This window comes from Triturus cristatus, chromosome 7 (assembly GCF_964204655.1).
Source record: "Triturus cristatus chromosome 7, aTriCri1.1, whole genome shotgun sequence".
Lineage (NCBI taxonomy): Eukaryota > Metazoa > Chordata > Amphibia > Caudata > Salamandridae > Triturus > Triturus cristatus.
This window is the reverse complement of record NC_140590.1, coordinates 854,203,921-854,222,090: the sequence shown is the minus strand read 5'-3', so window position 1 is coordinate 854,222,090 and position 18,170 is coordinate 854,203,921. Positions and strand designations below refer to the sequence as shown.

Sequence of the window (18,170 nt, the reverse complement as noted above, 5' to 3'; positions counted from 1 at the left end):
GGCAGTCTTTGCAAAAAGGTACAAGATGTAAATCTCTGTGCAGCTTCGTGTTCTGGGCTTCACACTTACAGTATCATTGCTAAAACACTACAATGCCAAAACTAACAAGTATTGATAAAGCCAGTTGTTTGGCTTGCACAGGAAGCAGAACAGGATTCCCCAGAAAGAGAACAATTTCAGCAGTAGATGTTTACCTTCCTCAGAATCACAGAACAGGTACAGGATGGCCAGCAGCAGTGCGAGCTCCCTTACAAACCCAGGAATTGAACAGGTAAAGCTCACAGACAGCAGAAGTATGCCTCTCTGAAACAGAACTGTGATAGCTCAGGCAACAGCAGTACAAGCTTCCCTCACACACTCAGAACTGCCCCTGACAGGTAGCAGCCATAAAAAGTATCATCTTGAAGCGGCAGCCCCTAGGAAACAGGGCCCCCGCCATCCCTGGTGTCCCTATTCAGCCTAAGTCCTATGAATATCTGTGAGTCTCAGGGCCCCTCATCGCATTCTGCATGGTGGCTTCATTGTTTGGTGTAGCACCGTTGCTGTATATTTGCTGCTTTCAGTTGTGTCAGCTAGAATTGTCTCCTGTGGAAGAAGAAGGATCAATGAAATCAGATTTTGGCTTTTATCTCTTTACTATTGTCACTGTTGCAAAATGACGGCAAATCAGAGTGTGCTGCTCAGCAATATATTTCAAAGAGTACAATAGGCATGAAGATGGAAATAAAGATGGCCCAGTTTTTTTCATGACAATAAAAGAAGCCATCTATCGATGCGCAGCAGATAATCAGGCCAAATAAAAATAAAGGTTAAGTTGGTGTCTTACTATCAAACACATATGGCTCGTCCTACCACAAAGAACCCGTTGCATTCTGGGTGCCTGCTGGATGCAGATCCTGAAACCACCACTGCATGCAGGTTTGGTGGTTAGGGACAACCTGAATGCTATCCTTGGTATCCTGCAGATGGACGTCAGCTTCTATGCCCATGCCTTTAAGGAAAGGTGGAAACTAGTGGCTGCTCAGCACACATGGTTCCGGGCAGGAGACCTCCCTCTGCCGGGAAGCATTTTGACATTTGTTTTTGCAGTGAAGGCGAGTCAAAGGAACCATTGTTGCATTTGTAGACATGGCATGTGCCTAGCTGTGGAACCTATAGATCACATGTGTTCCCTTCATAGGCAGGGGAAGACTATGTGGGAGAGATCCTTTTGCTGACAAAGAGCTTGGAGGAGAGGAGCAACCACCTAGGTCAAGGAGCAGCAGCTTTAACTAGAGCTGGCCAATCAAAATTCATCTCACTGTAGGCTACACTTAGAAACCGGCAAGAACATTTAACTTGTTTATTTGCATCATCAATTCATGAAAAGAGAATAAAGAGCAATTCATTTATAGGAATGTTTATGGGCGTTATCCAAAAGATATAAAATGAGATTGCAATTGGCTGTTATTGATTAAAAAAAAAGGAAGAGTGTTCTTATTACTAGCAGTACAGGGGCATTAAATCAGTTTGTTGCCTTTATCTTCCTTCATATTTTCCAAGCTGTGCCTATAGATCTTGATACAATGCATTGTACTAAAACAGGTCTTGTCATATGGCATAGTATATGGCATGTTTTGCCCTTCGACTTTCTCAGTCAAATTACAACATGCCTAGGAGATTGGAATATAAAGTTATAGTTAACAAATACTTACCTATGCATACTGAACTTCATGATATTTTGGAAGTTGATATTTTTACTGCATCTCCGCCTGCAAGAGTCCTATTGAAACCTCTACCGGTAATAGAAGAACCTTTTTCTAGGGTAGGGATGGACACTATCGGGCCCCTTGTTCCATCCCGTAGCAGGTGTCAATTCGTTCTGGTCTTGGTAGATTATGCCACTAGATTCCCCAAAGCAATAGCGCTAAGACAGCCTAACGCCACCCAAATAGCAAAAGCTATGATCAACATCTTTTCAAGGGTGTGATTTCCAAAAGAAATCATAACTGAACAGGAAACACCCTTTGTTTTTCGCCTAATGAAGCAGGTCTGCCAACAATTGGGTATACAGCAAATCTGTACTGCTGCTTACCATCCCCAGACAGATGGGTTGGTAGAGAGCTATAATGCCACCCTGAAAGTCACTCTAAAAAACTATTAGAATTAGAAACAAGAAAATGGGAAGATATGCTGCCCTTGGCCCTGTTTACCCTTCGCTGCAAACAACAGAAAATTACATGGTATTCCCCGTTTGAATTGCTATATGGGAAACAACCTTGTACCCTTTTAGACATGGTGAAGGAGGAATGGGAAGAAGAGCCTGAAGGAGCTAAACCACTCCCTGATTATGTGCTCAGTTTAAAATCCCACTTTCACAAAATCCGGAGTATTGTCAAAACCAATCTAGAGCAGGCGCGAGACGCCCAAAAAATGCAATACGATAAAAAAAAACAAAGAACCAACCTTAGATCTAGGTGATTGGGTTCTGGTGATGAAACCCACTTCTGATCACAAACTGCTAGGTCAATGGCAAGGCCTATATTGAATCATTGACCGTGTAACCCCTGTTACTTACCATCTTGAGTTGGATCCCAAAAACAAAAAATATACACAGATCTACCATATCAATCTTTTGAAAATATGGGAAGGTGCCAAACCTGCCCTACTGAGGAAGGTAGGAAACTGAGACCTTATTCCAGCAAAGTATAGACCCCTATTTACCTGTCTAACAACAAAAAGAGTTGAGTGCTCCTTTATTACCCATTCAAGATGTATTCTCCCTAACCCCTGGGAAAACCTCCTTGATCAGCCATGCCATCCATACAGATCCCCAAAAAAAACATAGGATTGCGACTTTACCATATACCAGCGTCTCGACAAGAGGCTATTGAGAAGGAATTTAAAAAAATGTTAGAAATGGGAATCATTGAACCATCCAATATCGAGTCGAATTTGCTTATTGTAATCATCCCCAAACCAGATGGAACCATCAGGTTCTCTATCGACTTTAGAGAGGTCAACAAGTTTTCCCGATTTGATGCCTACCCACTACCCTGGGTAGATAAGATGTTTGAGAGGTTAGGGTGAGCCCAGTACATTAGCACACTGGATCTTCGTAAAGGATACTGGCAGGCGCCCCTAAGAGAACAGGATAAAGAAAAGACTACCTTTTCCACACCTGGAGGTCTATACCACTTCAGAGTGCTCCCTTTTGGCTTACATGGAGCTCCTGCGACTTATCAAAGGCTTATGAACCTAATCCTCAAACCCCATCAAGCCTTTTCTGCGACCCATATTGAGACATAGTCATCTACAGCAATTCATGGGACGAACATTTAACACATCTTGAGGCCATAATCAGAGCATTAAAAGAAGGCGGCCTCACTATAAATCCGGCCAAAAGTCATTTAGCCTCCTGGTCAGTAAAATACATGGGATACGTCCTAGGTGAAGGCTTTATTAAACCTCAAGAGGAAAAAATAGCAGCAATACATAAGAGCCTTTCTAGGTATCCTCGAGTATTATTGACGATTCATCCCTTCCTTCTCAGAGATAGCAACTCCTCTAACCAATCTCCTGAAGAATGACGTGAAAACAGAGAAAGAGCTCAAACAGCCATCCCCTGATACCTTACAAGCCTTTAACCAGCTAAAACAAACTCTCAAGACTAAACCTGTTCTCCTAAGTCCAGCCTATAATAAACCCTTCTTATTACAAACAGACGCTTCTGATCATGGCTTAGGAGCGGTGCTATCCCAGATTGATCCACAAGGACAAGTGAAACTGATAATTTATATCAGCCGAAAGCTGTTTCCTAAAGGAAGTAAATGTGCGGTAATAGAGAAGGAAGCTCTAGCCACGAAATGGGCTTTTTAATCACTGAGGTATTATCTTGATTGCAGGGAATTTACCTTATTCACGGATCATGCCCCTTTGGAGTGGCTCTCCAAAAATAAAGGACATATCGATCGAATTCTGCATTGATTTTTAGCCCTTCTGCCTTTTTCGGTTCACCACTCATCATCGAAAGGGAAAGGACCAAAAACCAATGCCGATTATTTATCTAGGTATCCCATAGACTCTTGTCTTGCAAGCAAGAAAGTTAGGGAAGGGGATGTGGAGGAGGGTCAAGCCCTGAACCCCAGCACCTACCTCATGCCGTCCTCCCCGGCTTACAAATGGAGCGATGTCACGACTGGAAAGAGCAAGGTAACCAAAGGGTTAAACCTTTCTCCACTAACTCTCCAGTGCAGGCCAATGGTGAACCTGCCCGATGAGGGCAGCCAATCCGGTACCCGTAACGTCCAAGAAAAGGAGGGCCCATGGGAAGGATGAAAGCAGCGCATGGACGAAGGAGGAGGTCAAAAGAAGCCGAGGATGATGCTCTCAGAAGACTGGAGTGAAGAGTGGTGGACGCCCCCAGGAGAATCCTGTTTGCCGGCGCAGCTCTGGAGAGTTGCGGCATTGGCAACGGCTGTGAGTGATTGGGAGGAGGGTGATAGGAGTGAAAATCTAATCGAGGCAGGAGCTCTGGCCAACAGAGTGGTGGGAGGAGGAAACATACGAAAGGCCTCACCAAACTAGTAAGCTGGGGGCACCATTGCTGGTTATTTTTTCGTGGCACCATTACTGTTTATTTTTCGTGGTACCATTACTGTTTATTTTTCGTGACACCATTATTGTTTATTCTTTGTGGTATATTGTATTTATATATTTTTAATTTATTAGGTGCAACGAATCATCCAAGAGGGGTGTCATTGTTGTTTCTTTGTTTGTCGATACAACCCAAACTTTAAGCAAAGAAGGGCAACTTATGCAAATCAAATACGCTTGCCAGTTTCATAAAAGAGAAGCGTCCCTCAACATTTCTTTTTTTAGCATGCTCTATACTTTCGGGGCCCAACAAAAGGATACTGATTTCCTTTGTTTAGTCATTCTGTGTGGGTTGATTGTCTCCCACGAGGATGACTAAAAACCTAATGGAGCATAACTTTTGAGTCTTTTCAGAGCCTCCCTATTTCTCTCCTACTTTACTTTAACCACAAACACCAAGAACCAGTCCTGTTCACATTTTCTCTGGGTGTGGTGAAGGCCTCTTCTACTAAATAAAGAAAGGAAGTCCAAATACTTACCTCCATTTTCTACTTTCTTTGAGCCTCCTGGGGAACCATCCCTCACCTGACGACCATCCTGTGAGAAAAGAAGAAGAAGCTTCCATCACCGTAACAAAGGAGACCACCAGTTTTCAACCAATACAATGTTGTCCGAATTTATAACAGTTCAATAAATAAGTCAGAATTGAGAACTGCATCAGGCCTCCTACATTCTGTTTCCCTTCATTCCTCCCACATGGAAATGGGACTTCTTTGAAGTGGTAGTATGTTTTCCAGGTGTTGTTCCACCATCTTTAAATTCAAGGTATTTAGAAAATTATGATTGTCGCACGACGTGATTAAAGATTCATTGCAATCTCGGTGCCCTATATGGAGTTTTCACTTTGTTTATTATCTCTTTGTTTATGGAAATTGGATCCCAACAGTCGTCACACAAAACAGAGGTTTTTCAAGTTCAAATTTTACTTCCAAATTATTTTTGACCTCATCTGAGGTCTACAAGCATCACCCTATAAAAGCAAGTAGTATCCACTTCACAATATAAAAATAATCATAATACCTAAGAGCGACCGTAGCTACTCATAATCTCATCGTGAATAGAGCGAGGCTTAAAGTTTCCTAACGATCATAAACCTAGATGATAGTAGTATTAGGATTAAATGTTTTTATTGGCTTAAAAATTAACATATAACTCAACATCAACAATTTACTCCCAAGGACTGGGTGCAATTTCTGTAGGCCATTTACCCATATTAGCAATTGGCTCCGGTCCACCACTGCCTCTTCCCTCTATGCAAAATGCCGCTCCCTTTCCGTCCAAATGCACTCTTCTCTCTCCTCACCTTAGCTGAGGTCCAACTCTTTTTGCAATAACAAAGAAGTTAAAAATCATTGGGGCAGATTTATGACGTCTGGCGCATCTCTGCTAATCAGCAGAGATGCGCCAGAAGAGTTGCGACGCATCTGCCTACCCGTGCGCCACCATTGATGCGCCGCATTTACAATGCGGCGCACCGTGGCACTCGGATGGGCAGATGCGTGACGCATCTCCTGTCGGAAAGGCGGCGCATTGCTGGAGTTGCGTCGCAGGCGCGACGCAGCTCCAGCAAGGCTCGGGGGTGCCCTATCATTACAATGCTGCGTCAATCCTTACGCCTGCTTCAAGCAGACGCAGGGTTTTGACGCAGCATGGGCTCAAAAGTGACTGAGTGAAATCTTGTAGATTTCACTCAGCCACTTTTGGGAGGCGTTCCTGCGACGGAACGCCCCCCCCCCCTGCACAGGTACGCCTACTGCTGGTGCAGGGCTTTACAACGTGACGCATCTCCCAGATGCGTCACGTTGTAAATACCCCGCAGCATGGCGCAGGATTTGCGCCGCCGCTGCGTCACAAAAGTGACGCAACAGCGGCGTAAATGAGGCGCAAGGGGCTCATAAATCTGCCCCAATACATTTTAGATGCTAAGAGGCCCCATCGCTCTTAACTAATGCATAATTGTTTGTGTGCAAATGTGTAGGTCCCCGCTGCGTGCCCCCATTGGGGCCATGCAAAAACTAGCTATATTCTGGTGAGACAGTTCAGCAATCCTGAGAAATTAAGAAACTCCTGCTCAGGGTCCATTCAGTGACAAATCTCGTTTTACTGTGATAGATTTAGAGGCCAATGTACCTTAATTTGTTTCATCAGTGCTGGTGCAAACTGAAGACTGTCTCTGTGACAAATGTTTTACCCAAAATAGAACTGGGTACAATGAAATAGTAACCCTGAGCGCACTGAGGACAGCGCCTGAGACAAATGTTTCTGTGGTGTCCACGGTCCCAGTAGGAAGATCCAACTCAACTTTAACTTTTCTACACCCTATACCTTTCCATATTGGGATGAGTCCACAACTCTCTCCAATATATGGCTGTTGCAAAGGCTGCAGCCCCGTGTACATCTTTTATTTCAAGGAAGAACAGCCACGTTGGCTCTTAGAATGCCTAGTTAGCAAACATATTCCTTGTGGGGGCTACATTTCTGGTTTTAGAGAGTCATGATATCAAACTCGTACATTCGTGCCCAGGTATTCTAACATTGCCATCTGTTCTAGGTGTCCTCCGTTCATCTCCAATGGGTTCCTTGGTTTGTATCTGCTTCCCAGGTCATCTCAAATTGGTTCCTTGGTTTGTATCTGCCTCACATCACCCAACACCTGCGTGACCTCCACTGGCTCCTCGTCGAGTAAGGAGTTACTGTCAAGATACTCACCCACGCCTAAAATAGCTCCACAACACCGGACCCCAATACATCATCGAAAGAATCTCATTCCACGTACCCAAGAGAAACCTCCGACTCGGCGACCTTGCCCTCGCTGAAACCCCGCGCATCCGCAAAGCCAGAACAGGTGGCCAAGACCTGGAACAAGCTCCCGATCAACATCAGATGCGCCCCCTCCCAGAACATCTTCAAGAAGACACTCAAGACCTGGCTCTTCGACTAAGCGGAGCTGCTATTCCCCCCCGCCCCTCCCCCCCAGAGCCTTGACACCCTTACGGGTGAGTAGCGCGCTTACAATTCCCTTGATTGATTGATTGACAATTCATTTCAAATGGGTTCCTTGGTTTGTATCTGCTTCCCATGATCAAAGTCTTTGTTTTTGCCTGGTTTATAATCATATGAATAGCCCACGTGTAGCTAATGCCCTGCTGGTAAGTGGCACTGCATTGTCTACAAACAGCAAGACTGGTGCAAATCTGTCAATCGTTTTGGGACAATTAACTTTTAAATCCAACACATTTAAGCCAATCAAAAATAAACTAAAAAGGTTCTGGGCATTTACCAAGCGTGGCGGTAATTAGCGTTGGTTTGGTAAAACTCCTTTGTCCTTCAGTTGGGCGCAGGCAGTATTATGTGTGTATTTCAACATAGTTGTGCTTTTTTCAAGTGCTGGCTACAATGTATGTAAGGCTACTTAACTGAGTCAAAAGCTAGCTTTAAACTCCAAAAGATTTTAATTGTGACATATTTGGAAATTGTTGTAAATAATTTAAGCACTGGTCCACTTTCCCTATACCTTTGCGAAATTCAGCTTGGCAAGCAGGCAGGACACTTTTATCATATTCCAGTTTAAGATGAGCTGCCAAATTTTGTATTAGCCGAGAAGCAGGTCGATAGCTGCCAGGCTCATCCACCCGGCTGTTCTAACAGCAGTAGAATAAAAGCACATATTTTAACAAGACTGGTAGGTTCCCTATACGTTCATAACCTTTCACAAGCCTGGAAGACACATCACAGGTAGTGGAGACAAATTTCAATTCATATATAATCTGGAATGGGAGCATTACATACATTGGTTTTGCATCACTGTTGCTTGTTTTACCTCCTTCAGGCTAAATATAGTAAGTTACACATGGCACTATTCCCTGCTCCCTGCTGCTCCACGTCCTTCTTTTATAGGGAACATGTCGAATCCATTCATCTCCTGACATACAAACGCCCAAAGAAGCTTTTTTCCTGTTTACATTTGCTGCAACACATTCCTAGAATGTTTTTGTATCCTTACTGCCTGAGCCCACAGTTTATGACTGACACATTCATTCCGTTCTCTTATTCAGTGACTTATAATCTTCCTTCATTTTTCTCAGGCCTTCATCCTTGACCTATCCAGCTGTTGTCTCTAGCACCATCACTAACAGTTTCCTTTTACTGTCCTTTTATTCACTAGCGAACTAATAGTTTTAGATAATTTTGTCTTTCCTACCTTTACTGATGGTTGGCACAAAAGACTGCATGCTGAAAATTGGAGTCTCTTACAGTCTGCCGTGCACAATATCATACCCTTATGGTTTTGGATATCTGGCAATGTTGGCGGAATGATGTACCCTCTACTGCATATTATACGGACACTGCAAGCCAGCTGGAAGCTCCGAGACCATATAGAGACACATGACAGCATGCCAAGTGCCTTACAGATGGTAATGGAACTTCAATGTGCAGTGTAGGGGTATATTATTCCACCCTGCCACAAAGCTAAGCTCGCATGCAGTATACTGCACTCTTTAAAGAAGCAGATATCAAATTGGTTAAGTTATTCTCACCAATCGTGGCTTCCATTTTAGATTAACTCCAACTCAATATTATTACCCTCTGTTTTCCGAGGCAATACGATAGGACATGCTCCGTTCCCATAATGCGGGGAGGGGCAAACGATTATTCCGCCAGTGTCCGCTCATTAAGAATGACGCTGTCCTCCAGTATTTCTGTGATGTGCTGTATTGACTCCAATACACAGTTTGCTTCTTTGATAAATCCCGATTCTACATAGAAGGGCCTCTCGTTTCTCAGTTCATTTTGGCCCAGATTTACAGACCAGGCACGGGACTCTGCACGGCAGCCAAAAAATGCTGCACTGCATTGCGTGACCGGGAGGGAGCAGGAGTGAGCTATATCTACTGAGAAACGTCTCTCTCCTCCCCTCTCCATAGCGCCGGTGCTGATGTCAGCTGCAGTGCGCCAAGCACACGCCTTAGCACCATAGCGCTAGGGTGCGTGCCTGAGTCCAACATAGGTTTTGTACAGGAAGAGTACCATTCAAGTACAAAATACTACGCTTAGAGACACTTTAGAACTTTTCCTACTTGGTATGTGTGCTGCACAGTGTAGCACACATGCAAAGTCAGAAAGGAGAGAAAAAAAAAATCTCCTCTTCATGCCTCCTTTTAAATGGCATTAACTTGTGGTGCTAAACCCCGTCTACTATTGTTTGTAGATAAGGTTTGCATCAAAAGGCATGGGTGGAAGCATAAGAATTCCCATGTACCACTCATGTAACGCCCCTTGGCGCTAAGTATCACAAAGCAGTGCATCGTATTGCTTTGTGTAACTTTCAGGGTCCTTTCCAGCACAAAACAAGTTTCACACTGGAAAATGAATTATGAAAAAAAACATTTTGTGCAGGTTAGCATCACTTGTGTGACGCTAGCCCAGTGCAAAATGTAAGAAAATCTACCCCTTAGCATTTACGGTTTCTAGGGCTAGATGTACAAAAGTCCTGAATAGCGATTTCCTATGAATAGCTATTTTACCAACCATTCTGAAAGGGGAAGGGGTCCCTTGGGGACCCCTTCCACTTGCGAATGGGTTACGACGAACTTTCAATTTACAATGAACTGCAAGTTATTTGCAACCGCATTTCGGTCACAAAACATTTGTACATACCATTCCGATTTGGTATTCGGAAGGGACGCCCTCAACACACCCTTTTTAAATGCCAAATCACAAAACCCAAATTGCAATATGGTAACAAGTTATCGAATCTCAATGTGGGCTAGGTATATCCCAAAAAGCCTTTTTGGGGTTGCAAATGACCCAATTCTGCGAATCGGGCCGTTTGCGACCTAAAAAATGCTTCGTACATCTACCCCCTACTTCTGTGTTCTTCACATTTCCATATTCTCTTGCACTCTGCCATTACTTAATCTCTTACAGAACTCACAAGTTCATTTTGCAATCCCAATTCTCCTGGGGGATTCACTCTGAGCTTCCATTTTAGTTTGTTTTAACGATAATACTGTTGAGCATAAGAAGTTTATTACATCTAGGGCACTCTCATCTACTATGTAGCCTTTTCAGTAACGTGTACGCTGAGTTACAACCCATTAGCTCCACGGACGATTTTTGGACCTATTTTACAGTTCTTCTCTACCCATGTAAGTGCCATTTGCTGTCTGTGAATCCATGTGAAGTGAACTTTGCTTCAATTTGATCACAGATATTTAGGTATTTCACCTTTTTCACTTTATCAGTTTGTTGGCTTGTTGATATATACCTGCCTTGCTGATCTAAATACCCTTTATGGCCATCATTCTGTAAACAGCATGTTAAGTAAACATAAACATATTCATTTTCATTGTATTATCCCAAAGATTTTCCATGCCTTTTATGCCTTCACTACTACATGATATTCTTATCCAATCTGGGGACAGCCCCATTTACCCACCTCCCATATCTGTCAATTTCTGTTATATTTTCCTCCAAATTATGTTTCCACTTTGCAGCACTACTTCCCAAATGAGAAATCTAGGTATTTAGACTTTGAATTGTCTCTACAATTTGTGTGAAATGAATTACTCTCCCCGTTTTCTTGTGGCTGTGACACACACAGCTCTCAAATACTTGATTTTGTAACCCATTGACATTTGCTCTGTCCAGATTTGCTAGTAAATCACATTTATTTATGTCATTGTGGCAGAATGGTCTATACCACTGGGTTGATTGCTACCTGTGGCCTTCAAGATGGGGCCACTATAGAATTTTTCAGTCCCGCTATTCATTATATCCAAAACAGAGACACTATTAATACTTGACGCATTATATGTAAATCTATACATTTTCTTATGGATTATGACTTTTTGCATTAAACTTATACTTATGTATATCTCTTCAACAACCGACTCAATAATGTTAAATTGTTTTGGGGTTTTCTATTTCGTACACTAAAAAGGGTGATTAATGTGTTTTGCTACTTATGAATTTGCATATATAGACTTAATTGATATATTTGTAATTGAAACAAATTTCCTACAATGTGTAGTAATGGATATATTAGTGTGATTTAGTTATGCCACATTTCTATGTGAAATATCATATTAGACTAGTTGGATTCCAACTCTGTTAATCACCCCTTCCTCCCTCCCCTTCACACATATTCTCCTCAGTGGTTTCGCAGTGCACAGACAATCTGATGTGCAATGGTTTATTACATTGTTATGATTTGCTTTCGATGAACTCTTCCTGTTCCCTGGGGTATATACCATCCTCTGTCTGGATATAAGCAATTTCACAGTCTTAAGTGAAAATGGCGCCAAAAAGCACAAAGAGCCAGCTGCAATTATCAGATCATGCCAGACCAGGGCAAACTCATAAGTTCATGCTAATTCCGAGGGAGCACGGTCCTAGTTCAGGACCAAGGTCGGCCTATGGACACTATACCTAGTTGTGATTGGACTGAGATGCGAGGTTCTGCATAGCACTGCTTTGAATTGCTTAATTTCCGATGGGGCTGCCCATAAGGACTGACGAGGTACTGTGACAAGTTGGATCGCACTGCGCCGGTTCAAATTAGGCCGTAGCGCAGGAGCTGCGAGGTGCTGCGATGCGAGGTTCTGTATCGAGATGCATCGTGCTGCGTCAGTTCCGATGTTGGTCTGGAGCTACGAGGTACTGTGATGCAAGGACCTGCGTCATTCTTTGTTAAGTTGCGTCATACTGGGTCTGTTCTGAGGGATCCCACAGTTGGGCCAGGAGGAGTACACTCTGATGATAGCAAAGTGTCCAGGACATTTGGGGGCCAGGACTCACCCCAGCAGAGGCCGCAGTATACCCCAGGCAGGTCAGTTGAATCTGGGCAGCTGGGCAGACTTAGGACAGAGTCTCTGGAGCTGGTTATGTCTCTGGAGCTCAGAACAGAAGGTCAATCAGCTAGCTCTTGTAGTCACTGTGGTGGTTATGGGGTTAAGAAGCAGGTTCAGTCTTCCTTCCTCTGACATCAGGGCAGCAAGGAAGCAAGGCAGTCTTTGCAGCAGGGCAGGCCTCCCAGCAGCAAGACAGTCCTTCTGAGTCTTGCACAGGTCCAGAAGTGATCTGGAGAATTGATGAGAGGGTCCAATATTTATACCTGGTACCAGCATTGAGTTTGGAGAAACCTCTAGACTTTCCCCCACACCTGGTTCTGGAATTTCTTTCCTTCCTTTTCATGTGCTGGTCACAGGTTATCTGGAGTCAAAATGCTAGTGAAGTTCTTTGTGTTTGTGCTGAGGCAGCTCCTTTATGGTGCAAGTGTGTTATTTGACAGCCCCGCCCCTCCCATCAGGACAGTATGGCCTAGTCACGTACCCCAGGACCCAGGCTGCAGGCATCAAATGGTTAGGGTAAGAAAATACAAACTTTTTAAAAGTGGCATTTTGAGAATTGTGACTTAAAATTAGACTTTGCCATTAAAAAGGATTTAAAATTGCAATTCTTTGGAGAACAAACAGTACATTTCTACCCCTTCCAAAACAAAAGTTACCACTTATTAAATGTAATAAGTTAACCCAATGCTATCCTGTGAGAGAGGTAGGCCTTGCAGCAGTGAAAAACAAATGTAAGAATTGTTCACAACCAGGACATGTAAAACTTAACAGCACATGTCCAACTTTTCAAATACCATGCACCCTGCCCTAAGGGCTGGTCAGGCCCTACCTTAGAGGTGAAATATGTAATCAGAAGGAAGATTGTGGCCTGGCAAAAGGGTTATTTTGCTAGGTTGAAATGACAGTTTAAAACTACTCTCAGGCAGCAGTGGCAGACCTGAGAAAGATTTTGAAAGGCTACTTTAGTGGGTGGCACAATGAGTGCTGCAGTTCCACTAGCAGCATTACATTTACAGGCCCTGGGTACATGTAGTACCACTTTACTAGGGACGTATAAGTACATTAAATGTGCCAATTGAGTGTAAGCTAATTTTACCCTGTTTACAGGAGAGAGCACACGCACTTTAGCACTAGTAATTTTCAGAGTCCTAATGCCAACAAACAAATTCAGTAAAGCAGGAAGAGTGAAGGGAAAAATTGTAGGGTGACCCGCAGAGATGGCCAGGTCCAACAGCAGGAGAGGTATGTATAGAGGTAGGGTATCATGTTTAGGGCACACCCACATAATTATATATTTCTATTAAAATCTTAAAAGAGCATTTGGAGTACTTTGTCTCCCATTAAAATAGGAATATTGCTTGAGAAAAGCAAACTGTGCATGTGTATGTGTTTAAGTATATTCGTTAAAAATATATATAGTTAAAAATAACTAATGGTTAGGATTGGTTCTAACACCTTAACATATATTTTTTCTAAACTGTGAAAGTAATATGCAAAGAGCTCACTCTTTGCATATTACTTTACCATCAACACTATAAATGACACAATTACAAATCTAGTATTATATCTGTTTGAGACTGTGTTGTTATTTAATATTGTTTTTAGGTATTGTTACTTACTGGTCGAAGCACTGTGTGGTTGTAAGCTTTGCATTTGCTGTGTGAGTTATGGTTGCATGGTTGTTTTGCAAGTTATGTACTGCAGAGCTAACTATACCTGACGTAGATCAGTGTTTTTTTGGTTTTAAATAGTAACCATAACTGTGGTTTAGCTGTGCTTTATAACCATATGTCAAGGTGATATAACTAATCTTAGCACTACATTCACTATAACTATAACTTTTTCATGAAGTTCCGTCTTTTTTGATGATATTATACATCTAACTATTTGAAATTATTCCTATTCTTCACGCACATAACCAAGGGCGAGGCCTTCAGCCAGACCCTGCCTTCGATAAGTCATAGGTGCCCAAGCGTGCTATGCTCAGGCAGGCCCTGGGAGCAATCTTCTGCAAGTGACCAACCTCTGCTACCCATGGCTGTGCATCACCGCAGTTGGCAGCAGGGCTTGGCCTTCAGCCAGGCCCTGCATCGAACCCACAGCAGGCTGCAGTCCCCCGCTGTGCACCGCCGAATCCATCCCGCCACAGGCAGTGTGCAGTGCCTAAGAGTAAACAGTATCAAGCTATTTGTGTTTTGTTGGTGATGGTATTCAAAAGAACCGATTGTTGGGGTCTTCATATTTTTTTTAGATTTGTGTTTTCTTTGTACTTTTACTGTTTTTTAATAACTGTTGTGGCAAATGACCACTGATGCATTTTTTACTCATGTAATTTGCTGAATTTCCTTTCATCGTTTCAGTCCCCATTTCTGGGTTCTGTTCTCTGCACCATAAATTAATCTTGCACTCCATACAGTACTTTGTGAAGATTTTGAGATGCAGATTGTTTTTCAGCTCAATCTGCTGCAGCACCTCTGCAGGGACGTTTATGGAGTTTCAATGTCCTTTGCTATACCAGTCGAGCTTTCCTGCTGGCACCTCCATTACTTCTTCACATGTTTTGTCTCATAGTCGAAGTGCCAAATTAGTAGACTCCTTCCTCTCTGTCCCTTGAGCACCTTCAGGTCACAGAGTTTGCAGGTAACTTTCCTGGCATTCAGCTTGCTCCAGGGGATGGATAAGGAACTTCCATATACTCTTTGGTGTTCTTTCAAGGGGCTGTGCCTGACGGGATTTGCAAACAAAAGACAGCTTTTCAACTGAAATGCAGCCCCAACTATAACTACAGAGTCACAATTGCCGTATAAGTGATTCAGTGTGAATTGCGGTGCTTAAACCAGTAGAGTACTGCCTGGGTGCATTATACCTCTGTTCTTTTTATTGACACATAGTGGGTGTCTTTTGATGACTGGACAAATGAATCAAATGTCTTTTTTTTATTTTTTATTATTTTTCAGGTGAGCATCTGCTTCTGGAATGGCCGGGCATTGTAGTGCACATGTTGCACTGCTGTTTGTCATGAGTGTAATGGTTACTTAGTGGTGGTGGTTGCACACAGTTGTCTTGTGCTGGTCACTAAATTGAAGAAGCCATCATGAGAATTGATCAATGCTTGATGTGGTACGGGGACATGCTTTGCTTGGTGTGTAATGCTGCCATACTGTGTGCTCCAGAGAAATGAGGTTCCTCTTACCGGTGATGTGCTGTATGCCAGAATGTTGTGGCCACAACAGGCAGACATGGGTGCATGTTGTAATGAGCCTGTAATGTGCTGTGGTGGAGTGTGAAGCCACAATGAAGATAAATCAGTCCTCTGTATGTGTCATGTGATCTTATGTAAGAATTTGGTGTTTGGAGTAAGTGATTTGTGTCTGTGGTTTAATGTGCACCTGAGCTCAGTTCACCTAATTTTCTGCCAACTATATTTGTGGGATGTGGCTGTTGAGGCTTTTCATTTACTTACTCATTTATTTCATTATTTAACTAGGTATTTATTTATTTATTTGTGGTTTTAAATAGTCCAATCCCAGCGTGTGATTGATGGATTTACTGATAATAAATTATAAAGACAGAAATAAATCATGGTACAGAGTATTCTGCTTCTTGGGTATTTTATACTCTTATTGTGTATTTATCTACTGTTCCTAGCATTGCACGTAATTATTATTTTGTATTTATTTGCTGCTCTGCAAAAAAATACAATCATTTGTTTCTGTGTCCTTATCTATCGACATAAGTTGAGAACTTTCGGTCATGTGTCCCTGCTGTGCTCAAAGTTTCAATAAGCTGTAATGTTACTGAATGTTCCTGCACTGATTGCGAGATGAATTAAATCTATACTTGACGGTCTTGTGAAAAGCGAATATAACAAGGAGTTCTTTGGTGGAGCCCAGTTGTCTTCTCTCAAAAGTGCCCTGAATGTACAAAGTTACAGGACATGTCTCACCTACAGTGTCTGCTCTGTTTTCAGATGAAGAAGACCTTTCCAATGAAGACACTGTGGAACGGATTGTGAAGTGCATTATCCAGAATGAAGGTGAGTGATGCTGAGAGTCAGAGATGTGCCTCATCTTCCATCTCATCTTACTGTCTTTGCTCCACTGCCAATATACTGGAGTAAGAGAGCTACTGGAAATTACTTATCCTCTTATCTTTCTTTTAGCAAACACAGAGGCCCTTAAGCAGATGCTGGGGGAAAGTGAAAAGGAGGCGCCTGCTGTACCCAGGTAAGGGTTGAGATAACCGGGCGCTATGCATGCCCACATTCTGTAGCCAATAGGATTCCAGAGAGGAGGACTGCAGAAGGGTAGTGCCTCCAGTGTCTTTATTTTTCACCTTGTAACATTCAAGAAAGAAAAAGCAACCACCACCGCACCACTACATCCCATTTTCTACCTCTTTCTGGCCATGTCAGAGAAGAAGCTATCGAGAAAGAAAGTCACCTCTTTCAAACTCTTACCTATTGGAAGCATTCCAAAAGAAAAACTCTGTCCATTCATGAAGGATCTGGGCTATTCTGGAAGGGATGAAGTCACCTGTTTTATTTATCTACCGTTCAGGTAATTCTGGAAGCTAAGGGCTCACCCATTTCAATTCCTAACCATTGCAGTACGGTCTAAGTTAGACTGTGTCTAACTCTTACTGATCATTCTGCAGGTGAGACTACAGTGAGGCAGAATGTGATGTCTCTTCTCTGGGTCCTGGGGCAGTCAGTTATACTGTTCGGAAATACAATATGGGTTCTGTCACATGCCACAATTGATCCGCGGCTTCATGTACTATTTGATTCCAGATGGATAACAAACTGTTATAAATTTGTATATACGCTATGTAAATTGACTCTCAAAAAATAGCTATGCTGAGTAGCTGAGGCTTACTCCAGGAGGTGGTAGCAGGATTGGAGCTCAGATAAATATAGTGCAGTTCAGTAACCACACACAATAAACCAAACATTTACATAGCACTTACGTGATAAGGCATTACAATGCTACTAACATGGTTGCCTATGGGCAGAGGCCTCCTTTGGGGTAAGGTTTATGAGTGTGTGGATTTTGTAGAAAACCTTTGGGTCTCAGCTATTACTGTGGGTTTGTTTTGAGATCTCAGTTAATGGGCCAAAAGCAACAAACAGAAATGTTACAATGTATAAAGTATACTTTGATAAGTGTGATCTTTGTCCTAGTTTCTCGGTAGCCGTAGGTGCAAGTAGGGACAATTTTGTCGGTTCTGAGCCCAGCCAGCTGAGAATCAGCCAAAAATGTCACCAAGCACACAACTGCTTGGGACACTGAAACATCTACACCTTACAGTAAATGGAATTCCTGTCATAGAACAAATAACGGATTTTGGATGTCAAAAAACTGATCTAAAGTATGTGTTGAAGTTTCCAGTTAATGAGACAACTGGTCTCTGGTGCTGGATGACTGGGGCAGTGGACACTGGATTAAGTAACCGTGCCCACCATTCCAACCTGTCTCCAAAGTCAAAGTTCAAACATGAAACCCTCTAGTGCTTAAACTGGACTAGCAAAAACAGTAGGTCCTGTGAGTGTGCCAAACTTTAGGGGAACATATTTTTATCAATGATTGGCTGCAGTAAAAATATCCAGGTGGTGGGGGGGGGGGGCACCTAAGGGCTCGGGACCCACTGCTTTAGATGGCATCTGTGTAACTGGAATTTAAG

At 42.8% G+C, this 18,170-nt stretch overlaps 1 protein-coding gene across 2 annotated transcripts in view; it reads left to right on the top strand.

Annotated features, from left to right (window-relative positions):
- Positions 1–18,170, top strand: part of RELL2 (RELT like 2) — a 156,944-nt gene that overhangs the window by 34,696 nt on the left and 104,078 nt on the right. For both annotated transcript variants that reach the window (XM_085617782.1, XM_085617781.1), the window contains exons 3-4: positions 16,459–16,524; positions 16,651–16,714. In XM_085617782.1, the coding sequence (XP_085473908.1) occupies positions 16,459–16,524; positions 16,651–16,714 (130 nt within the window). The remainder of the gene's footprint in view (positions 1–16,458; positions 16,525–16,650; positions 16,715–18,170) is intronic.